The following is a 27,267-nucleotide window of genomic DNA, read 5'->3' as shown; positions in this document are numbered from 1 at the left end:
CGTGCGCTTCGACATTACTTGTAAATATTATTTTCTTTGGGGAGGTCGGCAGAACTAAAAGTAAATTGGTATCATTATTAGAATTATTAATATTAAGCTTATAATTAAAATGATTTCTTCTTTCCAGGACGTGATTTTTTTCCGATTGACTGGGGGAAATTTTTTTTCACAGTCCTACATTTGATCATTTTTCCAGAGTTTGCATTACAACAGTGAGACAAAAACCAAGTGCTAAAGTCCTACATTCCGCAATTCATTCTGATATCACAGTTAAATTCCGAGGCGTGTTTTCCAACCATTTTTCACTCTCTGGCAGAACCCACACCAGGGCTGCGGCTCACACAAGCATGCCCCGCAGAGTAAACTCAGGCTTTATGTGCTTCTTTTTCTTTCTGCACGTGTGTGTTTTCTCGCTGGTGTGAGTCAGAGAGGTGAGCTCCCAACATCAAACACAAACGCTGCTCAAAGGGCAGCTTATCGATGAAATCACTGACCAAACAGCGCGGAATTCTTCTCAAACGACGGCGCGGGACTATCAGCGGTTCATCAATAATCAGTCCCGGAACTGAAAAGGAAAAACTGTCTCCGCAAAGATTGTTTTTCTTTTTAATAGACTATAATTTCGGAGTAGGCTGTCATACCATTTTTTTAATCAACCAGTAATTTATTTTTCTTTCACTTTAAACAGGTTAAAAGGTGATCAGCACTAGAGTCTGCAATCACCCGACTGAGCAGTTTGTCTTAAACAGTAAACAATGGCGTTGCTAAGCGACGGCGGTAAGGGAAGATGATTTTCCTTAAAGAATTAAACAAGCTGCTTTCAATTCAGCTTGGTCACATGTTATGCATGTTTTTTTTTTCTTAAAAAAAAAGCTTTACTGTCTGTACGAGAAGCTGCAGTGGCTTCAAAATGATGTGACGTGAAATTTTTCATGCTTCTAATGTCTCCGGCCTCAGCTTCAACATTTCAATTCAATGCAGAAATCCTCCAAAACGAACGATTTGTACAAAAGGTTCGCCTGGATACTGGATGCATGTGTTGCCCTGACATGAACAATAGCCTGTGGCCAAATTCTGAACACGTGGTCTCCCTAATCCGGCTCATCTTTCATTCCAAAATGAAGGAGTGGTAGATATTCAATATTATACAATGAGCTCCTATATCAACCAACACAAAATGTAACTGTCTGTGATTTATGATTTTAATTTGGATTTTATTGAGGTTGAAATATAAAGGTGCTTGTTGCCTGTTACATTTCCTGTGTGTCATGACAGTTACATTACCCAGCAGCATTTTTGAGCCTTCACCAGGCAATTAGCCCACACGTTGCTGAATCACAGACCACGTCATGAAGCGCTTCTCTTTATTATTTAATTATTTTTGGATAAGTGCTATTTTCACCAAAAATTAAGATTCAAACCTCATATTCACTCCTCTTCTGTAATTTGTTGGATCAGAAGCAGTCACAGTTTGAGGCCTCCAGGCAGCCCCTTAAAAAAGCCCCCACCACCTCCTTTTTTTTTTCTTTTTTTTTTTGTTAAGACTTTTAAGTGAAAATCTTACCAGCATCAGAGACGATCTTCTATTAGGTATTTCACCGAGCAGGTTTTTGTCCAGGAGAGAAGTGAGAACTTGGGGATTACATTAACATGTCTTTGGCGCGGTGTGTGGTCTTTGTGTGCAGCTTGTAGCTGTTGAGAATGACTTGTTGGAAGCGTGTGTGCTCTCATCGCTCTCTTTTGTAGAAACCCACAGTGCAACTCCCCAAGTCCTCCTGGCTTTATGGTGGCCTGTCTCCATGAACCCCAAGCAATTAGTCTCTAATCTCAAGGTAATCATATTGGAGTTAGTGACCGGCTAGTGAATTTTACTCACCTCGTTAGGACCCACCGATCCACTGGTTCAGTGCGGAATGAGGCCCAGGGGTAAATTTGGACGTTTAAAGGGATATCAAATATGTTTACGTCTTAAAAAGTAAGGCTGCGTGTTTCCACGCGACGGTTGAGGAGAGTGGTGGCTTTAAAAGTAGAAGAAAGCAAAATGGAAAAATGGGAAATTCTTCATCATGAGCCAGTCTTTTTTTTATTATCTCATGTTTTTACTTTTCTCATCGAGCACATTCACTTTTAAGTGAACACCTCGAAACATGTGGAATAAATGTGGGCAAAAAGAAAATATCCAAGATATGATAGATAATTCTTTCAAATCTCCTAATGTCGGAAACTTCTGAGTGGAAATGTTTCAACACTCCCACTGCAACGTTAACGAGTGTTCCAATAAAAGCCGTCTATAAGTACATCACAGTCGAACGACTCAAACTTAAAATATACACTTAACAAAAGGGACATAAGTAACTTCCAAATCAAATGATAATTCAATGTCTGAAAGTTTAGAATAACAGACGGGGCACAATTTAAAAAAAAACGTGTATAATGTGTGTGTGGTTAATTATGTGTTATATATTATATACACCCCAATGCGATGTCTTTGCGTCAGAAATAAACCCCAGAAACATCAAGAGCAGAAATAATGTGTGGGCTTTATCACATCTTGTTGTGGTGTTTGAAAGGTATTACCTTTTATCTGCGACTCGTGAGATTTAAAAGTTTTGTTTCTCACAACAAAATGCACGGGGGTGAGTTGGGAGCTGTCCGCGGTGCTGAAAAATGTGTAAATGGAAAAGCAACAAAGACGAAAGCTCGTCACTAAAGTCTGAGTACATAAGTCTTGTCTTTCACGATAACTTTGTTTTGACGTTAGAAAAGCGGCGCATCTTCCTCTTTGAAAACACAGTCACTCTGTCCTCCCTTTCAAAGTTCCTTGACATTTCATTGCTGCGGGCCCGAGCGTTTATGTGCATTACAAACAGAACAATTACACAGCAACTGCAATCACCCCCTTTGGTAAATGTTATTGTGAGGTAGCAGCACAAATCTTTAATTGTCCTACGTTTATCTGGTTCTTCAAGCCATTGTGCAAAGAGCGCAAACGAGGGTCATTTGTGAACTGGAATACTTTGCATGCAAAGCGGAGCAGAAGATGCTGTAATACTTGACCTTTCAACATAATTGTTGCAGGCATGAAATGTAGCATTCATGGCTCTCTGAGTGGAGTCTTTTCTCTCTCCCACCCTCTGATGAACAAAGCGTATTTCTACATCTTCGGTGTTCATTTGGCTTTGTTTCTTTTAAAGACAATTTCTCCGGGACTGGCTGCAATTTAACTTCATTTTAATAACACTGCTTGGGTGAAGAAAGACGGCGCAAAACACCCATTCTTTTTCTTCAGTTAAATACTTAATGGACTTCATGCTCAGCTTCAAAAAGCTAGAAACTTGTTGTAATTGTGCTTTTGACATGTTAAATAAATCATTCTTCATGGCACAATTTAAACTTTTTGTTTGTGTTCGTATGACGAAAAACTAGCGTCGAGGTTTAGACCTCATCTTCCAACGCAGACGGAGAAAGTTTCTTTCAAAATTTTTCCTTTTATTCACATTTGTTTAAATTATAATATGCAGAATACAACAGTCAGGAACATGTATCTTGATGTGATTGCTCTGTAAGTGCTAACAAAATCTCACAAGAAAACAGAATAAGTAAAAAGAAAACGGGCAGAAATATGATCAAAGTGACAAAAATAGACTTTATATATGTATATTTATTTATGTATATTGTGATTTCTCTCGTTGATAATTGTCTAATTTGGAACAAGCATATCAGTGGAGTATTTAGTTAGGCCAGTGTTTCATAGGTGTCATATTGACTGAAAATCCCCATGATTAGAAAAAAAGAATTACTTCATTCACTTTTTTAGTTATTTTGGACAAATGTAACATCAAAACCCTGAAACCCATTTCTACCCAAACAAAATGAGACATGTGAAAACAAATGTCCTACTGGTTGTTTTGTATGGCTGTTAAGCCAAAAACAAGGCAAAGAAGAAGAGTATCATCTGCATAGAAGTGCAGAGAAGTTCATTGAGACATTATGTATTTTCAAGAGAACTTTTTTAGTCTGAGCTATCCTTTTTTTCAAAAGAATTGCAACCTTGTATAAATTCTAAAATTAAAAATGTGTGTTTGGTTCATTGAACGAGAGGTGGGGTTATATTGAAATATTTCCCAGCATTTAAAAAAAAAACAGGATTTCAGCTGCTCAACAATTCAGTGCATCCGCTATATGTCTGGTTTCATAATGTTTCAGTGGATGACACATTTTGACTCTACACTCTTTTATGGAACTAATGTGTTGCAATATGCGCAGGAGCCATTGTCTTACTGGAATAAGCAGCACTCTCCCTGTAAAAAACACTGACTGGCATAGTTTATTTGACAAACCTGTCTGTCTCATCAAGTATTACAGGTGCCCTGAACAGATGTGAACAAACAAACCTTCCAAATGCTAACTTTTGAGATGTGCACTGAAAATAAACAGGGTAGTTCCTCCCCTCTTTATCCCTGAGGATGTGGCATCTGTGATTTTTTTCAGATTTTCAACCCCCCCCCCCAAAAAACCCCCCCCCCAAAAAACAACAACAACTGATTAATTGAACCATGGGACAGTTTTCTACATTCCAAGTGGCTGTATCTCACATATGTTTTATCTTGGCATTGTAAAGTTTTAACTCATATCGATAAAATGCTTTCACCAGTTTTGGTTTTCAGAAGTGTTCTCGAGTCCATGATGTCCAGCACAGCATCTGTCTCAATCTTTTAACTACAATATATAATAGATTATGAAATCTCAAAATCTTTGCAGTTTTGGTTTATAAAACATCATTCTTATTGTATTGTGTTATAAATCATTGTATTATTTGTCCTTGGTGAGATCAAAGCTTGAAACTCATTCATCTATTCATGTGTTTGTTTATTTATTTGTGTTTCACAACTTTATTGGTGCATCTTTCCCACTGCTCATTTGGGAACTTCTTTGAAATATGCTGCTGGTATAGTAATATGATAATATCTTTTTCCTTGAATAAATAAGAAAGAAAGAAAGAAAGAAAGAAAGAAAGAAAGAAAGAAAGAAAGAAAGAAAGAAAGAAAGAAAGAAAGAAAGAAAGAAAGAAAGAAAGAAAGAAAGAAAGAAAGAAAGAAAGAAAGAAAGAAAGAAAGAAAGAAAGAAAGAAAGAAGTCATGGTCCATTAGATATTTATCCCACTCAAATACCTCATGCCTGTTTTCTTTAGCATCCTTTTTCATTTAACATTGCTACCAGTTATCACTCATTATATTTTTCTAATTCCCACTAAGCAACATTAGAGCCATGTTGTGGTTTTGTGTTTTTCAAACATAAAACAAATACTAGTTTAGTCTCCTTGCAAGGAAGGACTCTCACTTCACCCACTTCAAAACTCTCCACCTTTCACATTCTGGTAGTTTGTGTTTAATGACTAATGTTGCTCAGAATTATAGCGCCTTAACTGATCCATAATTAAGAAGACTGTGTGGTAAGTCCCTGTCCTGATAGAAATTGCCAAGAAAAAAGTAATATGCCTGTTTATGTGCGCACTCACGCCATAACGTGCACGTCTATCCCCTTCTAGTGTATGTGTGTGTGCTCACGTTAAACATGCCAGTTAAATGAGGCCAGACTAAAGCGTAGTAGTCATGTCTGTGTACAGTACCAGCGGGAGTTCTTTAGAAACCAGCGAGCCATCACTAACACCGTTAACACCAGACCCTCCACAAAGACACGGGGGCTGCTGCTCGCTCTATAGGCCTGTGGCAATAACTTCTTCATTTAATGAAGGACTGAATAGTTCAAGGCTATCCCTTTCAAACAGTGAGACATAAAATTAAGTTGAATTGATTTGCATGCCATAAGCACAAGAGCACTTATGAACAACATAATTAAACTTTAGTGGAATTAAGCTGGAAATAAAAGTATGTTTAGACCCAAAAGTAGTCCATTTTAGGTCATATTAAGAGCAGTGGAACTGCACTCAGACACAGCCTTCAGGTAGTGTACTTTATTTACTTCTTGCTACTTTAAGCCTGATGCCAAATTTCTTAGGAAGATGACTATTTTCTCTACTAAATTTGAGAAAACTAAAACTTTCATCGCACAAAACATCTGATCAAAGTATAACTGAACTACTCAACATTTTAGTTTAAAGGCTCTTCACTTTTACCACTGAAATAACCTAATGAAACCTGATATAGATGGTAAAACTTAACACACGCTCCCAGTAAAGAGCCAGAAGTAAAGGAAAGGAAAACCATCCAAAATCTAATAGTCAGTCCATTCTCAAGTCAATGTGAATGATTGAGTACGTCTCTTTGCAGGGTAAAAAAAAAAAAAATTCCTTGAATGTTGCTACACAATAAGCAATCAAGATCCCAAAGCCAGACATTTGACAGCTTAATGAGTTCAGCCTGCAATCACTTTAAGAAAAGGCCTGGTCCATTTTAACCGGCGTGGTCTGCTGAGCCCAGCTGAGAAAAGGCACAGCTTGTCCATTTAACTCACAGTAAAGATGCACATAACTACAGGTTCATAAAAACACAGGGTGGAGGTGGATGTAAATAGGTCCTGTATATTAGGACCTGTTGAGACTTGCATGTTTTGTTCAGCAAACAGGAGGAGGGGTGATATTTGCCCCCCTAATGAAATATGTCATTACGAGGAATTCATGTGACACAAAAGGGGCGACAGTCAAAAATTGCCCCACTGCTGTTCAGTAATTATATAGTTTGCCCTGGCAGCGCCTTCAGGCAGGTGGCTGGTCCATCATGCAAATGGCTTGGCTGTGCTGACATAATTAGCCACTGCGAGCAGCTTAAATTAACAATTAGCTAACATGCAATTCTGCTTGCAACTCGCTAGTTCTTTTTTTTTTTGGCCAATTGTCAGTTTATGTAATTCCGGTGGCTGAATTGCTCAGTTGGATATAGCCTATGTGATTTCTTACTTGGTCAATTTATAGGCTAAATGAACGGAAATCGACAGAATAGGGGCTTATGTCCTAATCCCCCAAAGAGTAGCTGCATGGGGGCGCATTTATGTTAAACACTTGGTGTTGCCGTCAAGAAGCACACAACACACATTTCAGGGATGTCAGACTGACAGGCAGCTCAATATAGGAGTGTCAGGTGTTGATAGTAAAATGGCAGTTTAACAGAAAACAGCAGTGTAAGCGAGAGTGAATCAGACTCAGCGGCCTCACGCTGGGCTTCAGTCAGCCCAAAAGGTTCTGCTTTTCTAACCTCTCCACTGATCCCCTTGCAGCCGGCGTCCTAAACGCTATTGCCTTACCGCAGGCCAATCACGGCCCACCCACTCTCACATTATTCTCGCTGCCCTCCGACATGACACGGGAACAAAGTAGACATTAAGCGACATTAAACCCGGGGATGGGAGTAATCAGGAACCCGTTATCTCCTAATGAAGGAAAACACATGCGGAGCGATACACATAGCGAGTAATCAATAGAGACGCCTGACAAAGGGAATCGGAGAGCCCGAAAAAAAAAAAAAGGAAAATGCAAATCAATTAGAATCGTTGTTTGCTTTGAAACTATTCAGTCTATTTCAACTAATTACATGTTCATTAAAAGTAATTCATGTAGGCTACACAGCAACAGCAAATGTCTCCGCCTGGTTCTTTTTTTAAAACAGTAATAGACAAGACACTGGCTGAGGTCCAACTGCCTTCGAAGCATTTCATCTCCAGTTGGAACTTTAGGAAGAAACAGAGTTAGGGTCAGGCTGTCCAGAATTGTTCATCTGCTATCTCTATTTGGTCTTTTTTAAAAATACTTGCTTGTTACAATTAAAAAGCAATTGGTCCAACTGTGTTATTTATTTAGTTTAGACTGCCTACTTGCAGAGAAAAAGAAAAACTGAGCTGTTGTTTAACTGAGTGTTGTGAAAATGTCGTGTTTCACCCTCACAATCAGTATGCTATCTTATCTCCTTTTACACAATGTGAGTTGCTTTTACCAAAGGCCCACAGCCTCTTGTTGGTTGCTATAGCATTTTCAAGCACCATTCTGCCAGATCCCAACCCCCACATAGACCTGCTCTGCACACTTGTAATAAATTATCCTCAAGTGAAACTACTAAAAATGAGCTGAACCAAAAGCTGGACAGGGCCACTTTACTGAATCACACCTCATAAACATTTTCATTTTTGTGTGACTTGACCCCAAAGCTTTTAAACATCCAGTGCCTGTGTCTGGGTCTTTCGGGGGGCACAGTTTAAACCTTGCCAACTCCATGGGCCTACTGTTATTTCAGCTCTTATCTGCCTGCTGATGACTGATGTTACGCAATCACATTTTGCAACAGACTAAGTCTGTAGGCGGCTGGATGCATCTCATGCAAAGCGCTCCTCCTTATCCTACAGCCTGAAGTGCAAACATATGGGCAAGTGAGAAGAGTGCTGATTTGTTGATTAATTAAGCAGGATCCCCCTAAAAAATGCCCCCAAAAAGCACACGTTCACAATGCCGTACCACCAAGTTTAGTGGTGAACAAGTGGAAATCTGAATCAGCCTCTTTAGTCTATGAGCCCCTTCTTTGCCAAATTGAATGCAGATTGAAAATAATTTTTCAGCTCTTGACTTGAGCTATTCACTACTCTGAATTGGTTTTTGCCACAGTCACACTGCCACGCAAATGTAAATAAAGGCATTTAAGCCGTGAGCAAGTCCTTTAAATTATTGTGCGGTTGTCAGTTGAGAGATTTTGTCTGATCTGTGAAAAGATGTAAAAAAAAAAAAACTGACAGTGTTACGTTTCAGCGAATAGTCTGTAAATGAAATAAATATTTAATTAGTTGTTTGGCATTTGATTGATTTGCTGTGTTGCTGTTGTTGTTGTTTTTTTTGAGGAGTCAGAGTCTCTTTAAAAATAATTTACAACATATAAAAACAAAATGACAGCTTCCAGTCATTCAGAAGTAGAACAAGTCAGTTTTATGATTTTATTTCACACGTATCAAAATCCTTGTATGTAAGAATTTAATGTCAGTCAGAAACAAACTCCCTTACTGCTCACCTCCTCTTGTGGTTTCCCAGTGCAGGACCAATGCCTGCTGTGTTTTGGCAGGAAATCAATACAGGGGAAAATCTGTTCTAATCATCTGTACATTTACCATCACAATCAACAATCAAAGCCAAGACCTGAATCTTTATTTGTAGGCCTGAACTGAACAATTTTCCCACTGTGAAAGGCAAGCTAAATTAGAACCCTTGGTTCCTGTTAGTAGCTCTTAATGGCTCTGATTTGTGAACTGCTAAATGAGGTTATGTAAATTGATCCTGAATGTAGGCAGAGGCCCCCAGGTGACAGGTGCAGCTGAAGGTGGGGGCTGGGATGCAAACATGAAAGGGGGAGGGGAGAGTTATATGGCAAGATGTATTTACAGGGCCACTGAGACACCGATTTGCAGACTGAAGTTGGATAAATTATGTTGGGACGTGGGGGGAAAGTGAAACACTAATGTTTTTAGACATAAGACAAACTTTAATTAAACAACATTATTTAATGCAGAGCCTTTTAAATATCTATCTAGATTTATCCAGAGAGCTAGATGTTGCTTAACCGATACTGGATACTTTTGAAGTGCTGATTTACTTTTACTTTCTATTTCACAGCTTTCCCAAAATATTTGTTGGGTAGGTAATGATTAATACAATTTCTGAAAGTATGTCTTAGCAGCAGAAGATATAATTGTTTGATCAGTCATACATTCTATGTTTTTATATAAATTATGTTGAAATTAACTGTATCTGTTTGGGCAATACTCTTAGATTATAAATTGGGCAGTTAAAGTAATCGGCTTATAAAATATACTTTGTTTCTATAAATGTATCAGGGCATAATCAAAATATTTTAATTTTACTATAATTTTGAGATGCCAGAAATGTAACATTGTTCCATTTTCATTTTCAAACTGTAACATGCTGTAACATGTTTTTCATTAGACGAAACTGACATAGATGTGATATTGCGCAAACATAAAATGTTCAGAAATGCATTTAAGATAGCGGGAAGGAAGAAGTGGACAGTAGTGTTAACCCAGTTGCTGTCATGCCAGAGCATTAGCTTTGAATCATATCCAAATCAATATTGTTTGACAATATTTCCCTTTCTTTTTCAATAAGAAAGTTGGGGATAAGCAGCACATGGTTAAGCTTAAATATTGATAAATACAAGCAAACAGGTTCCCATCATGTCACCTGAATGCTTCCTTATACAAAACAACATCTCCTTATTTGTGCACCAGTATTGTGATATTACTACCCTTTGGACATGTGGACAAACAGACCTGTTAAATGTTTTCTTGTGAAGGTGAGCTGGTATTACTTCATCAGAAAAAATCCATTCATCTTTATGATATATCACTCTGATTTTAATCTTGGAAGTATGTCATGATGGGATGGATCTGTTTTACATAAACTATCAAAGTGTACAAGTACAAGCACAGAGCCTGAATACTTTTTGCACCTCTGTTTAATGCTGCTGTATTTACAGCAGCCTTTACTTTCAGGGCCTCTATAAAACCAGAGCTGCTTTTCATAAAGTGACTCCATGATGACAACATCACTTTCATTTGTCCCTTGTTGATCATCATGCATCAGAAATATCTCGTGTCACTCAATATATCCGGTACTGGCAGACAGCCATGATTCAGATGGGTCTCCATGGTTCTGACTGAGGATGTAATAACAAGGAAACTATCAACATACAGCCTCTCAGGGAAAGACTGCTGAGTGATTGGAGCACTCTGACTCACTGCACTTCACTGCAGTCGTTTAGGCTCTACTGAGTACTGTCTCAGCTGAATAAAGGACAGCGTAGGCAGATTAAAAATGGCCACTGACTATCTGGTCATTCCTTACCAAAAACTGACCAGTGGTGGAATGCTATTGTATTCCACCACACTTAAGTGAGGTTTTACATACAGTACATGTTTGTTCTTGTGTAATTTAATACTTTTACGTCATCACACATACTTTACATTTGTAGCTAACGCTGAGGATGCAAAAGTCATTGTCTTGATATTATCCCTGACAATATAGATATGGAGGATTAATGTCATGAATAGATAACATATTCTATTACTTAAATCTAACAATTATGTTAGATTTTAGTTTTTATCCTGTTTTAACTTGTAACCTATACACTTTTCTGTGCAATACACAGAGAATACACAACAATGACATGTGGTCAGCTTTTAAGTTACTGTAACATATGGTGCATGCAACGGACACTTGCTTATGTACATTTCCAGCCAATAACTCATTAGCACTGATTTGGTTTGTATGTATTTCTGTCAACAAAAAAAACAATATTTGTGTTTTGCCCTGCACCATCCTTTAAGAAAAGCAGCTAAAAGCTCTACTATGCTAATTGTGACTGTCCATCCCAAAACACGCCCACATCATTCAAGCTGATGCATTCATCATTAAAATGGCATTCCTGGAGACAGTCACATTGTAAAAAGAGTGTATTTAAGCCAAAGTCATGATTGTTTTCTCATCCTACCCAAGTAGTTTTGATTTCTGGCCCTAACTACGTGATGATACTGCCTAAAACCAACCAGAGAGTGACAAAGTGTCATCGTAACTTGTTGTGTTTCTATGGTGCTAAGGCAACCAGCAAACTGGCGTTAATAAAAGTGTTGGCCACAAACAATAGAGAAGGCTCACTAAATGAGTTTGTATGTACTATTCTATTCGCATTGTCAGCAAACCTGATACAATAGCCATTTCCGTTTTGCATTTGAGCAAAGTAGTATAGAGCATACTGTACCAAATCAACCAATCACTTCTGTTATTGTCTGCGTTAATGCAATAAAGTTTTGAAGACTTGCAGATTGAATGTATACATTACACAATTAATCATCATGTACATATGTTACACTGCTAGGGAGTACTTTTAGTTTTGATGCTCAAGTATGCTTTGCCAATGATACTTCATTACTTTAAAATACCGATAACTTAATTAGTAAGTGAGTGTGTTTACATCATGGTACTACTAGGTTGACTTGAGGAAGTTTTTTTGTTAAACTGCTTTTGCTGATGTAAAAAGTGAATATGATAAACCTCAGTTTGTATGTCAGCATGAATGAGAAGTATTTTAAACATATAAGAAAAAGGAAAAGAAAAAACAGAACTGACTATTCTCTTATCTCTCAGATTGTGTGATTTTATAATGTCTCATTTCAAAACTCCAGAGCTGCAACTCTGTGGACCCAGGTGGAAGTGCCATCTTTCACAACTTGTGCTGTAAATTTTGCTTTGTGGTTTTTGCTAGCTGTTTCATCTCATGTTGTCTTCTCGAGATATGAGATAGCTCAAAAACATGATTAGAGACAACCAAAGGCAGGTATAATGGAAAACCATCTGAACAAATGTCAAGCTGAGACCTCTCGAATGGCCCCATATGTGCACATGAACCTATACTAAGCTGATTGAACGGTCTCACTTGGAGGGGCTCAAGTGCTGCAGACTTGGATCTCCCCCTTGCCTATTGGACATTTGGTTGGAACAGCAGTGTGAAACAGTGAAAGCAGGTTAATAACTCCATGAGGATCCTTAGCACCTTGTCCATATCATTAATTCTCTTCACAATCAGAAGTAGTTTAAAGCAATAACCTGCCTGCCTACACTCATGCCTAATTTTCAGTGGAGGTTGCATTGCCACATTGAGAGTGGCGTTTTCCTCATCACATTCACTCATTTAGAGTTTGGTAGACCTCGGTTTACCACAGTGTGAAAAGTGAAATACTAAGTATATTTTTCTTACAAGCTTGCTTTGTTTTGCCATGCTAAAACCAGCTCCTTTGTTTAATCTCAGTCACCGAATTGATTTTTTTATAAATTTCCTACAGGCATTTATTGTCTGACTTTTATTCTCCTGACTTTTTTTTAAGTACTAAAGCACTTAAAAAAACAATATTAAATTGATTACTGACTTTAACCTGGCAACACCATGATTTTAATTCACTATTTCACTATTTATTTATATGTTATAAAAGACAGCATGTCAGTGATTTAAAAATATATTAATCAATTTACAGTAACAAAAGATAATAAAGAAGTATATGCTTTAGAGTGGGGCTGAATTGTGATTGGCATTCCTGTTCCATAAGTGTTTTGTTTCTATCATGCTGGATCAACTCTATACTCGTGAAACTCAGATTTCAGAAACCAAGGCAGGATATTTAAAAGTCGTCTTCTTTCAGATGAGCCTGACCCGAGAAGAGCCAATCTTTGTTTATCACCTCGCATTGCGTGTTGTTTAGATTGTTTAGACTTCCTCTATGATCGTGCAAATGTAGAAAACAAAAATTCCACCAAATCAAAGAGGGTGCAGCTCTGGAAGCACTTAATTATGTCATACAGAAACTAAACAATTTTTTTCTATGCTTTAAAATCCCATTTAAACTGATGCATGCAGTATATTTTAGTTAGAGACCATAGTGTATTAACGTTGTACTGATTTTATTATAAAGCATTTAACTCAAAAGCTTCTGGTAAGTGGGATGTGCAGATGTCAAAATAGTCGAGGCTGTGATATACGTTCATGCAGGTCGATAGGCCAATGATTACGTTCAAAGAGTTTGCAACTTCTAGTAGTTATAAGGGTTGGTGAAGGGTCGCAATGTTAAAATAGCGTGTTTTAGTCCTAACTATGATTGGTTTCTGTCCCTAACCAAGTAGTTTTGATTTCTAACTCTAAGCAAGTAATGTTGCTGTCTCAACCCAACTAGTAAGTGAAAAAGTTTTGTCATTGTAAGTTGCCTTGTTTGCATGCAACCAGAATTTGTGGTTTGAAAAACACAGGGCTTGAGAATGACATCAGCTTTGATGTAGAAGTGCTCATATAGGTTGCATGTCCTTCCAGCCACTTGTAGGCGTGGTACTTTGAAGAACAGAAGGTCACCGTTGCAAGTTATTTCAAGGCAATGAAAAAAGAAGTCCTTGCGGACATTCTGACCATCAAGTAAAAGCCGGTGTCTTGTATTTCTTTCCTTTATTCAAATATTTTTCAGTCTGTTTATGAGTGAGACAGGTGAGCTCAGCGCATTTTTATACAGCTGCGAAATGATATGATTCAGATTTATCTTAAATGGAGTTTTGATTGTAGTTATGCTATTTTCATGGTTCATTTGAATCAAAATAAATATCAGTTGAAATACTTAAGCTGAAATGTAGCAGAAAAGTGTGGTTGAAATCTTCAGAGATCACCATGAATGGATTGCGGTGTCATTTTTGTGAAAGCTTAATAGTGTCATACACACCAAGCAGATAACAGATAACAAAGGTGAACTCTCTCAGTAGACAACGTGGATAGAAGCTAACGGTTCCAGAGTGCGGACACTTTTCAGCGACACATCCAGTATTACACTATCTATTGTTATCAAGCATTGCAATCCTTCATCCTTTACTGTTTTTTCTCTGTCTGCATGTAGAGTCTGAAAGCTGAAGCAAGGAGTTAACAGTCATTTCTGCAGCCATGTCTTGCTGAAACAAATAGTATTGCCCTCTCAACATTCCTGCTGCGTGCCTGTCAGGGTTCTAAGCCCATCCATTTTCTCTGCCAGTGATGTCACACTTCCCATTACGATCAAGGGGAAAAATAGTTTAATCTTCCTTCTCCTTTCGCTCCATTTTGTTTCTACTTTGCCTCCTAGGCATGTCCTCCTCCATTCATCAGGATTTGGGTTATTTTGCCAGGCAGTACTTGGGCAATACTTGCATTATTTCCATGCAATTGAATGAGATATAACCATCTATAAGTGCTTCTGTGACTCCCTGTGCAGACTGAATGCTGTGAGGAAACTGTTCGGCTCTGGTTGAGCCCTTTCTCATCTGGTGCTACTGCTGCCTTTTTAAGTATTACTTACTGGAGGTGCAGTTCATCTTAAATTAGCCTAATAGAATACTCAGGAGATTGACATGGTGATCCATAAACCAGTGTGTGATGCAATAGGGGTTACATTCATTATTCACATGCTGTTTATGGTTTTAGAAAAAAAAATTAAAAAAGCCATATCACCTACTGATAGACAGCAGTAAAACTGTCATTTAGCACCAGCAGCCTGTCAAACTTTAGCTTGCCCATAGCCAGAGTGTTGAAGCCAAACCAATTCCAAAGTACAAATTCAGCTGTACTTTGTTTTTTGTAGCTATTATTAGCATATATTTTGTCATCTATTAGAAATCTGGATTTCCATTAGATTTCAAGAAGGTATTCCTTTCCCAAAGGAATTTCTAATGGTTTTCATGACTTGTGAGCTCTTTACTGTTATGACCCAAACAACTACGGTATTTAAAAAGGTACATGACACAGAAATAAGAACCAACTTCCATGGTAGCCGGACAATTTATGACTATCGAAGACTCCTGACTTTCCCTCTTGTACTATCTATAAATTAGCAGTTTTTTTTTTTTTATTTTGAGTAAAATATTTCAATAGCCATAACAGTTACCATGAATATTAGAAATAACATTCACACTTTTCTCAGGATGATTTGTAATCACGTTGGAGATCCTGTCACTAGGAACATGTTAACAAGCATCACTGTGTGAAAGTAAAATCTGACAAAAATCAGTCCCGTGGTCTTATCAAACTATAGTGAAATTAACAATTTGCTGCACTGTGATATTTTTTTTATGATGATTATTCAAAAGCAGTGAGTCCAAACAATCTGCCAGTCAGTAGGAAGCTCAGTCTCAAGCCTACAAGAAAGGAATACATTTAATTATCCCTCTCTGAGTAAAATGAGACAAAAGCTTCCAACCGCAATCCACTTGTCTCTCTGTATTGTGCTCCGTCTTTCCCCTGACCCTCCTGTCTGGCCTTTACTCTGTCTCATGCTCTGTCAACATCATCTGCCACTGTGGAGCACACAGGCTCAAAAGCAGACCTTTTTACTTTCCTGCAGGTGGCTGATGTGACTGAAGCAAGAGGCAACAACAAGCCCTCTTCACTCACATCCCTCCACCACCACCACCCTGTCCACATTCTTGTGAACCAATGAAGAAAATCGCAGTTCAGGAGTGGAGAGGACCGAGAAACGTTTCAAAGACTTTAAACAGTTCTTGATATTAAAGGTACGATTTGAACATGAATGTGTTGTGAATAGTTCATTGTCATTTGTAAATCTGCTTTTTGGAAGAAAAAAAACAACTTATTTCGAGAAATATTTTCGATAGTCCCCGAAAAGTAAAGTGCAAACACAACAACGTTAGGCACAACATTCGGAAAACTTGACAAATGTGTGAATGGACAGAACCTGCTCATGTGTCAGATTGTCTATTGTTATGTTTTCTTTTGTTGTTGTGTTTTCTGAGATGCTGCTCTTGAAATGTGATTTTGGTATTTTCTAAAATGCCACTTTTTTATACAGATTTGTTGATTTTTTTTTTATGTTGAAATGTATTTTTCATTTTTTCATTTATTTTTTTTTTAATACAGTCTCACATCAGAATGTGTAATGGTCATCCTGGTAAATCATCCTGTTGCAGCTTTATGGACCTACCTACATCTATGTCTGACTTTCAAAACTACAAGATGCCCATTTTTTTGCATCATGTGAAATTGTAACGTGCTTAAAACTGTAAAAGTCCAAAAACACTACCTGGCTCTATTTTCCTTTGCAAATTGTGTCATGCTTGTATTTTGCATTGTGGGAAACTGTCACAAATGTAACTGCACGACTGTGACTTTCTCAAAAAAGTGAAAAGAGTCTCATCTGACCTAATATTGTCCAAGAAAATTTCAATTTATCGACATTGCTGTCCAAACATGTTTTGTCATTAATCAAAATACGGTTACAGTCAGGGAAAACCAGTAAATAGTAAAACTGACTGCATTGACTAAAGCACTTAAAAACAATATTAAATTGATTACAGCATTTTAATCAGGTTGAGCTCTGGATCATTACAACACCTAGATTCTTTTCTTTTTCAACCACTATTTTGTGAATTTGTTGGTCATTGAGTCATTGTCCTGTTGCAAGACCAAGTTCCCATCAAGCTTTAGCTGTCAGACAGATGGCCTCACATTTGACTCAAGATTACTTTGCTATATATAGGAGTTCATGGTGCACTCAATTCCTGCAAGGTATTCAGGTTTAGTAGCTGTGAAACAAGCCCAAAATATCAGCTCTTCATCACCATGCTTGACATGCTTGTATGAGGTGTTTCTGCTGACATTCTTTGTTTCATTTTCTTCAAACACGATGCGATCCATTATGACATAACATCTCCACTTTGGTTTCATCTGTCATCAGAATACTTGTAGATTGCTCAGATGCAAATTTGCAATCCTAAACTGTGCTGTCATGTTCTTTTTAGAGAGCGGAATCTTTGTCCTGGAAGCCCTTCCAAACTAGCCATGCTTGTTCAGACTTTTTATAATTTTACTGTCATGGACTAAAACATTCAATATGCTAAGTGGGCTTGTAGTGTCTGAGATGTACTTTTTGGGTTTTTGCAGTTTCTTTAAGCATTGCGTGGTTTGACCTTGAGGTAAATGGGACGCCCACTCTCCAGAAGATTGGCAGCCATCTTGAATGGCTTTCACTTGTCAATAATCTTTTTTATTGTGGAATGATGAATCCATCCCAGATTAATGGGCAGCAACAAATTATTTTCTAAGATCATTGCTGATGTACTTCCTCTTTCACTGTGTAAACAAACACCTGAATGCTCCAGACCAGCAAACTGCAAAAACTTCTGCTTTTATAGAGGTGCTCACGCTTGCTTATGATCAATTAATCAAGTGCATTTGATTAGCAGCACCAGCTGCTACTTACCCTCATAATTTCTATTGGCGCTGTAAAGGTGGCCTTAGTTCTTATCATACTGCTTTTGCATTTTGGCTTAGTTTATGTAAATTAATATTGACACTGTATGAAATGTAATGTGTTGCTATCCTGAGGTTGTAATTTCGAGGCCTGGCAAGGATCATAAAGTTCTTATTCCTGTTACATAAAACCTTTAGATTGAAAATGGGGGGAAATGTTTTCACATTTCAAATGAAAATCAATCATAGTATGTCATAGTGTAGTATAGTATAGTATAGTAATTATATAAATATAGTCTGTGCAAATATATTTTCCAAATATTTTTCCTAAATATTTAAAGACCAAAACCACATAGAAACATTAAATGAAAGCTGAAGCATGTGAATATCAGCAATTTGGTTTAAAATGTTAAATATAAGCAAAAAGTGTCAAGTGTTTTAGTCCATAGACGCACTTTAAATCACAACTCTTGCACACTGAATGGGGAGAAAAAAAATCACAGTTCTTGAGCCAGGCAAATTAAATGAGCAGTTTTTTAATTTCAGAGCTCCTTGCTGTGTGGGAACATTCAGCAACTGCTCAGCATGTCAAACCATGTCAAGTGTTACAGTCTCCTTCCTGTTTTAGGAGGAAAAAATATCACCCCACAGATGAATTAAACTAAAAAGGCTTGTCTTCAGACCCCTTCCTAAAATGATTAACCCTTCTAAAGAGCATTATTGAGTTTTGAGTGGTTGTGCCGTCTCTTTGCCTGTAATTGTTCTTTTTCTGTTGTTCCCTTCATCAGTCCCTCTCCTCATTATATGAAAAGAAGGGAAAAATGTCTGAATAGAGGAGGGAGATTTTCCCACAGTCACTCAACTCAGAAAAATCCGCCCTTGTAGCCAGGTTCCCATCCCAGTGCCCTACCACACAGTCCACCATGGTCAGAGGGACAATGTTCTTATAATTGAGCGGCCATTCTTTCTTCTGTTTGAAAAGTAAGTGATGGAGAATACAGTTAAATACAGCTACCCTTTTTACTCAGTCCCGTCAACAAGTAGCCAAGTAGTTAATTTGACGATAGATAGAAAGCATATAAAATCCTAAACAGCTGCTCAAAGTTCTGCTTGCTTATGTAAACAGAGACAAATTTAAATTTACTCATAGGAGCATCAATCATCTTGTATGTCACGAGTTGCTAAAAGCCAAGTATGAGCCATGTGTATTTGTAAGGAATTTCAATGCCGGTAAGTCTTTTTTTCAACTTCTATTGAGAACAAAGTGGCATCTTTTCTGTAAAAATCTCCAAGTATATCAATACAATCTGCAACATTTGATTCTGCATCTCAAGAAAGTTATTTATGCAACAAAACCAACTTTAAAAGAGAATATCTGATCATGAAAACATATTCTAGGGTGATGAAAATAAAGATGTTTATGTTTATTATGTTTATTGTGAGTTCAAACCACTTTAGTATTGTTTTTTTCACAGTTTTACATTAATTTTGAACCACAATGTTTGTATGAATGCTTTTCTATTGTTCTACTGATTATCTACTGAAGATCAACATGTGTCTTCCAAAATGATCATACTACTGGCTAACCACCTACCTTCCAACCAAAAAACAAGCAAAACGAAATGTGTGGAGTGTTTTTTTTTGTTAGGTGTGGAAATCCCAGGGAAAGACTAATAACAAGTAGCATTTTTTTTAATAGAATCATATTCTAATTATAATAAAAATAATCCTATAATACCTTGGAATGCAAAAAAAGAGGTTATTCTAAATAAGTAATTTTAAGTAATAATGTAACGTACCAGCAAATAACATCTTTATGATGGGCTCACAAGAATTAAGTGTACGTACTTCTTTAGATTCTGAACTACTATGGAGAGTGTGAGTGTGTGCGCGCGCATGCGTCGTACTGCCTCTAGTTTTTTTTTCCGCGTGGACGTAACCGGTGCATCCCAACCAATCACCGCACCGTGTTCTGAACGACAATGGCGGAGACAGCGAAGCTAAGTGAAAACGATGCTCCTCCCAGTGAATCCACTAAAATGTCTAGCTACAGGGACTGCATATTTGTGATACTAAGGCTGCTTGCAGATTTCGGGAAAGAGGTTGGTTTGGATTGTTTAAGCTGCGTCGCTCCGGACATAGTGTCTTTCAGTCCAGGTTGTTTGTTGGCTACATGCTAATATTTTTAGCAGCCTGCTGCATTAGCATGTCTGCCTTCTAGATACCCACAGTTCATTTAGTGGCAACTTACTCATTAGTCATAGGTCATGTTTTTGACAAATGAGTTGAAGCAAAATTACCGCGCATGGGTTTCTGTCGGCATTTCTGACTCCTTGCACTTTGACGTGTGTTTAGACGGGGCACGACGCACTTTTTTACATCAGTTTAAGCTAAATGTCAATTTAATTTAGGCTTTATCGCCATTGCTATCCCGTCAGTTGCTTATTCTTTAAGTTGTGTTTTAGACTAACTTTGTAATAAATGCTTAAGTAACAAGACGCCTTCTTTGTGTTATTTCGCATACACAGTAGGTGGTCCTGCTTTTCGTGTAGCGTAGCTGGAATAAAATATACAGTAATGAGTGTTGGCACTGTTTACACCGCATTTCTGGATCGCTCAAATGTATTTATTTCTTTACATTTCCTCCATCTTCCCCAATTCATGAACAATATCTGAAGCATTGATATAAGTATCTCTGGCACCACCTCTTTCAAATTCAGTGTTCTAAATTATTTTATCAACAATGCAAACTCGAATGTATTATATGTACATCACAATAAGTTAAAAGTGAAGCACACTTTCATTTTCATTTAAACCTTACAGAAGCAGGTAAAATAAAAATCATTAATTTCTTTAGACTAACTTAAATATTAAGTCTATCTGATCATCAAAATGCTTGAAATAATGTCCGCTTATTTACTGATAAATGAGAAAGCTTAAATTTATTTGGCAAATGAGCACTTTGTCATGGTATCATGCTTTGTTGTTTGAAAACTAACATTGTCATGTTTTATAAATGAAGCTGAGATTAGGTGATGCCGCTTTGAGAATTGAAGTCAACCCCAGTGCCATGAACCCTCCATCAGCTCCAGCTGCCCATGTTTACAGCTTTTTGAAGGAGCATATCATTAAATTACAGGTAAAAGGGGTCAGCTCAATTTTTTTCTGACACTTGTTAAATTTAATCTCTTTGCTGTGTTGTGATTAAAAGGCTTTGCACAAATAGTTTTTTAATTGATGACATCATTATTTGAAATTATGAAGCACTGCATCGTAATCATTTAGCTTGTTGCACTGGGTCTTTGATTTTCTTCTTCAATGGTTTGAGTAGGCTGTTTCAGAAGGCTTAAAGTCACTGGCGGATGCTGAAAGTAAGACTTTGGTCAAGGACAACACATCAGATGAGGCTGTCACATCATCCTTGGTCAAAGAGCACACAGCTGCCTTGCCTGAGCGCCATCGTCACGGCTCGGAGACTGCGGAGATGACACCGGCTGATGACATCATGGTTCAGATAAGAGCCGGGAAGTCAGAGGTGGGTCTCCGTTAGCAGATCTGTCAGCTGTTCTGGCCGTGACATTTTACAGCCCTCTTTGCAATCCATCAAGCAAATTAATAATCATAAGTAATTGCTCCCAAGGATGTGCACATGACGTAAAGCAAATGGCTGATGGAGATCTGATAGGCCGGGTTCGGCAGAGGATGAGGGGGTCCTTTAGTGCTGTGGTGGGGTAGAACAGACCACATTGCTGGAGGGTTTTGAGAGAGGGCCAGGTCCTTGATGGATTATGAAGTGGATGCTCATTACTCTGAGATTGCATGTGGATGAAGGACAAGAGCCCCCATTTTGTTGTGCATTTATTTTGGTAGCCAAGCAAACAGCATTCATATTCTGTCATGTGACGATGGCAAGCAATTCTACTTTTTTGGCTCCCTAGAATAGTGACTTACACTGCATTTCTCCTTTTATGTAATATAAATCACTGCCCTGTGTTTACCCCAGAACACCAATATTAAGCAGGCCTAACACTGCATTCCTCACACCTATCAGTGGCTCATCAATCCATTGTGTTTTATTATATGTGCTGTGTCTTTGTTGTAACCCCAGATTGAGCGAAGAATATCTGCATTTATGGAACGCAAGCAGATGGAGATCAATGAAAACAATGTGCGCGAGTTCTGCAACGTGATCGACTGCAATCAGGGTGAGAATGGGAGAGAGGTTGGGGGGCAGGGTGGAGAGGGAGCCTGCACACAGATTGCCAATGTTTGGGAGAGAGCTGATTTCCACAGGCGAGAGGTCAGGCTGAACTGCTCCAAGAGTGGGGCTGAAGTAGCTAACACACTCGGCCTCAAAACACACGCTGCTCAGTCCAGAAAAACATGAGACCGAGGACCTTTTTGAAATTTAAAGCGCGTGTGAGACACCAGTCATAGAAATCAGAGGAGAAGAAAAGCTGCAGTTCAAGTGTGATATATGTGCATTTTTTTTTCTATTAGCATTTGAAATTCTAATTGCAGTTTTATGTAATTTGATCCTCCGTAGAGAACAGCTGTGCCAGAACAGATGCAGTGTTCACTCCTTACCCAGGTTTTAAAAGCCACGTGAAAGGTAAGAAAATGTGCCGTTTCATTGCAGTCACAGACCAGCAAACCTTTTTAAAGCATGTTTTTTTTTAAAAGAAACGTTAGTTATTGTGTTGTTAATGGAAAAGAAAGTTGTAAGCTTTCATTATTCATAAAACCATATACACCAATGAAGAAAGCACAAGCAGCATGGATGTATAATCGCTAAATCTTGTGTGACCTGCTATGTTAAGGCATCCTTTATACACTGACATGTTGTGTAAAAGTGGGTGGTTATTTCTGAGTTCTAGCCTCAGTTTATGTTCCCTGCCCGAGCAGTCACACGGGTAATCAACACTTACGGGCCCCAGACTCGTAGTGGGGGGGGGCAGGGAGAGCCTGGGGAGCAGCAGAGGGGGACCATAGCAAGAGACTGTGGAAATGCAGCCATAGAGGAGCGACTTCTGAACGTCGAGACTCACCTGAAACTCCCGTCAGGTGAGAGAAGCAGAAAAAAAACACATCCTACGATGATTATTGTGTGTGACGCTGTTGTAGACTGAGAGTTTAAAAAGATTTGACAGAAAAATGTCAATGCTTCTACCTTTCAATCCCGAAGTATTTACATAGAATGTAAATGTGATGGCACTATATTGTTGATTTAGGTTTAGACGTCGTCTCGATTCCTATCTTTTGAAATGATTATTCCCTTGTTTTTTAAGTGTGTTGGCTGCTGTTCAACCATTGTTTTTCTACCACAGTGGGGCCAGTCCCATTGAGTATCTATCAGAGACTCAAGAAGCTGGAGGATCGTATCTTGGAACTAGAGGGACTCTCGCCCGAGTACTTTCAGTCCACGGTGAGTCCAACGGCTTGAGAATGGATACATGGAGGGCACTTGATTAATTTTTAGCATCACTAAGCAGGCCGCACAGCTTTGCAAAAGGGATACAAATTTACCGATTTTTGTGTTTTCCTTTTGAGTTGGTCATGACTTTGTCATGGAGGATTTTACCAAACGTGGCGAGTTTACAGAATCAGCTTCATATCACGTCATCACGGCAACATAGTGCGACTGTTCCAAGATAATACATGTCACATGGATTTCACAACTGAACCGCCCCTTTACGAGGCCAGTGGCAGGGCCTGAGTCTGTTTATTCCAAATGGAGACGTGAATGTGAGCCCAAATTTTGACCTATTCTTTTGCTCTATAATCTCTGGAAAGAAATGTCATCGTTTGAGACCCGTCTGGGTCTCCATTGCACAATCTCAGACATAGCAACGCAAATATCCTCCTGCATAGACGAATCCACGTTCCAAATATAACCCAGAGGCTCGAAAACATCAGCAAAGTCACACGCCACTTCCAATTCTAAAAGGTCTGTCACTGCAACATTTCAGCTGAGGACTTTTACCTCAGAAGAGAACAAAAACCCCTAAACGTGCATCCTGACAGGACCATATTTTCACAGTATGGAATCATGCTGTGGCAGGCTTTGTCTTTACTCTAATTTCAACACGCTTCACTCCTCGAGTCACAGTTAAACTGATACGAAATGGGAATACAGCCCGTAAGGTTGCGTTTACTTCAACATTTAGGTCACAGCAGACGGCTCATGTGGTATGTGGCTGTCTGTAATTTATTGGACTTAACATTTAAACCTGGGAGAGAGCAGCAGTCACATTTAACCTAATGTCTTAAGTTGGAGGAGTCCAGTCTGTTTGTTATCCAAGTGTGCTTGAGATGCTGCATGTCTCTTCATCGTGTTGGTTCTCAGCGCAGCATGCTGCTTCTGTGAGTGCTGCTCTCCATCAGCTTTTGACTCGCTGCATGTTTGTGTGAGCAGAGCAGGAGATGTTGAGTGTCTTTGAATAAGCTGATGGGGATGGGGTCTTTTTATATTTGGAGTCCTACCCCCCCCCCCCCTTTCTTTTTTTCTTTTTTTAATTGATTTATTTTTTGCTGTACTTCAGTGCTCGCTGAATAGCTGCACAAAGTTGGACCATGATTTTAAGAACAAACTCATAATGCTGACAGGAAAGGAGGCTCCCTCAGCAGTTCCACTCGGTTTTACATTTACAATCGAAGATACCTAACATTGTGCTTGGAGCAGTGGAGAATGTCTTTTATATGTATTTTTTCAAATTTAACCAAGGACTTTAGTTGAATGTTTATCGTTTTTTATATTCAAACCATCCAATAAAAGGAAAATCCCATTAAGAAACCCTGATTTCTGTAAAAAAAATAAATAAATAAAATTGTGAAAGCAGTTCTTTTCTCAATCTTTGCTTTTAAGAATACTTTTTTTGTTGTTGTTCCATTAAGCACATATTTGGAAATCAGAAGCATAAGTTTTTACTTTGTAAAACTTTGTTCCATTGCATTGTGTCAGAGATATGCAGGTTCGAGCCCCAATGTGCTTCTCAAAGATAGATCCTGTTCAGAAATCGCTCAAAGGCCTTACGTGTGCTTCTTTTGTAGAGTCACCTGCACAAGCGACCAAAGACATCCCCGGCTCAGGTTAGTCCTTTTTTTTTGTTTGCTTCCTTTCACAGTACTTTGTAAATGGAGGTCAGCCTCCATTCACAGCCTATAAACATCATTTTCTTTTTCTCCACGTCCTTCAGGCCTGCACTCTGACGGAACTAGATGAGAAGATCAGCGCAGTGAAAGCGGCTCTGCTGAAGAGGGTGAATGAATTTGGGCCTGGATATGGAACAGATTGTCCACTGTGATACATGCACACAAACTCTGCATTCATTGTGTATCATAAGTGTTTTATTACTCCTCGCGCCATACTATACTTACCATTTATGTCATTAAAAAAACAAGGCTGTCCAAGATATCATTATAAGTGTTGATGTAATAAAGGAGGCACCCACAGAATGTAAAAGTAGCTCCACAGTTAACAACACAATTATATTTTGCCAGCACACAGGTCACAGTTTAGACTAGTTAGATTTGAGTTAGTTTAGATTTGCCCAACACATAGATTTTTGATATGGAAAACAGTTACATGCATTATCAATAATACAACCAATGTCCCTATAACCAATGATAACAACTGAGCCTTAAGATCATTTGGTTCAACCTTATTAAAGATACAAACACTTTAAATGTGGCCATTTCGTTATGAGGATATCAAAATAAAAAACATTTACTCCCTGAATGTTTTTATAGTTAAATGAAATGTTGTTCTGTAAATAAAGGTGTTTTTTTTTCTTTGTGAAAATTTGGACTTGTAATTTAATCATGGCTTAGATGTATTAACTGTTAAATGTAACACTGTCTTTAACCCTTTTTGATTACCTAACAGTCCTTAGTTTAAACCGTGTCAATCAATTGTGAAAGAGTCACAGCATCCAATGTCTTTAAATGTCTTCTCATTCTGTGACTAGTGATGAATTTGAAATGTATGGTAATGCTGTGATGCACTTTATCTTAGAAGGACTGTTACAGGTGACGTTTTGCTTTTAGTTTTCATTATTTATCACTTGTTGCACATTAAGTAGCCAGCTCAGTTGAAATAGACACTACAACAAACTCAGCCTCACCTTTAAATAGTTCAGGAAAAGCTTTATATAATGATTTCATATGAGACCTTTGATCATTTAGGTTTCGGTAATGATGGGAAGGTGAGTGTGCATTTGTCTGTCAGTGTGCATGTGTGTAACTGAGATGAATCTCCGAAAGAGCACCTGATTTATCTTCCCGACTGCTGTGTGACGATGATCACCCCTAATGGTTGTCATTATAACAAATGACCTGATTACTGCAACTCTGTTTGGAAAACATACTGGAGACCCAACAAACCAGCATTAAATGGGACGCTGCTGCGTTTGACACTGTGACATGTTCATGAAAGAGCTTTTGCCTATAAAGCTTTAACTGAGCAGTGATAATCACTCATTTTATTCCCTCTTATGGGTAGACTACAGGACTATTGTATTAGATATGAGCTTAGTCACATTTTACAGTTTCATTTTTGTCATGTGCTTTAAATTCTAAGTCCTTTTGCATGACAACTTCTTTTTCAAATATCTTTATAAGTAAGTTCTTGTTTCAGAATCTTAGTTCTGATCATCAAAACATATCCACAGAATAAATACCCCAAAAGTCCTGCCGTCTGTTTGCGTGATAGAATGACATTATTAGATTATTGATAATAGTGTAGATGGAGCTTAGTTTAGCCAGCTTATATTTAATTAGGTAATTCACTTAAGTGGCTCCTGACCAAGGGATTGTTCCCCTCTAATGACATAAGGCAATGGATTGAAAGGTTACCATTTTGGTTTGTAACGAACTGACCGAGGCCGTTTGGAAGGAAAAAGTATATTTTGTGAAACTCTTAATGGTACACAACAATCTGAAGTGCAATCTCATCTACTCACTGTCTTACAACAATAACAGAAACCACTGGTTTAATCTTTTAAATGTATCTTTATGTAACATCTTACCCAGAGAGCTTTAAGGGGATCAGAGGTTTTAAAGCAAAGTCAGTCGTGTGGTTATGAATGATCTGCTGCTTTGAAATTTTCCTTTCTATGTTCAAGGTCCTAGGAAATAAGATATTAAATATTACCTTGGACTTGTGATATTTTTTTATATTAACTAAGGAAATCATTTTTATGTGACCACCAGCCACGATTGTTTAATAGTACAATAGTTGCCTCTAAGATGAAGGTGGCGTAAGAAGTACATGTAACAGCAAAATGTGTTTGTGAGTGTATTTGATTATTAGATTCAACGCTGTCCGAGCCAAGTTTAAAAAGAAAAACCGCCCACCAACAACAAATAGAAATTGACATGATAAGTCTGAGTATTTGCTAACTAAAAGGGTTCTAAAACTGCTACCTCATCCCTCATGTTTGACCAGCTGAAAGCAGAGATGGGCTAACTATGCTATTTTTACATATATTTCGCTGCA

At 38.1% G+C, this 27,267-nt stretch overlaps 1 protein-coding gene across 1 annotated transcript; it reads left to right on the top strand.

The window, feature by feature from the left end:
- Positions 1-19,708: 19,708 nt before the first annotated feature.
- Positions 19,709-26,191, top strand: mbip (MAP3K12 binding inhibitory protein 1). Its single transcript, XM_072365676.1, has 9 exons — positions 19,709-19,873; positions 20,794-20,910; positions 21,103-21,306; positions 21,880-21,976; positions 22,318-22,383; positions 22,677-22,835; positions 23,099-23,196; positions 24,822-24,860; positions 24,968-26,191. The coding sequence occupies exons 1-9, from the start codon at positions 19,754-19,756 to the stop codon at positions 25,073-25,075; spliced, it is 1,008 nt and encodes a 335-aa protein (XP_072221777.1). The 5' UTR covers positions 19,709-19,753; the 3' UTR covers positions 25,076-26,191.
- Positions 26,192-27,267: the final 1,076 nt, after the last annotated feature.

This window comes from Leuresthes tenuis, unplaced genomic scaffold, assembly GCF_036924035.1.
Source record: "Leuresthes tenuis unplaced genomic scaffold, fLeuTen1.0.hap1 SCAF_15, whole genome shotgun sequence".
Taxonomy (NCBI): domain Eukaryota; kingdom Metazoa; phylum Chordata; class Actinopteri; order Atheriniformes; family Atherinopsidae; genus Leuresthes; species Leuresthes tenuis.
The sequence above is the reverse complement of the archived record's forward strand: the minus strand, read 5'-3'. Positions and strand labels throughout refer to the sequence as shown.

What these genes read in the sequence shown, in the direction of transcription:
- mbip (XM_072365676.1), top strand. Translation starts at nt 19,754, where the DNA reads ATGGCGGAGACAGCGAAGCTAAGTGAAAACGATGCTCCTCCCAGTGAA. An exon ending in AGCATATCATTAAATTACAG is followed by an intron (nt 20,911 to 21,102) that starts GTAAAAGGGGTC and finishes TGGTTTGAGTAG; the next exon opens with GCTGTTTCAGAAGGCTTAAA. An exon ending in TAAGAGCCGGGAAGTCAGAG is followed by an intron (nt 21,307 to 21,879) that starts GTGGGTCTCCGT and finishes TTGTAACCCCAG; the next exon opens with ATTGAGCGAAGAATATCTGC.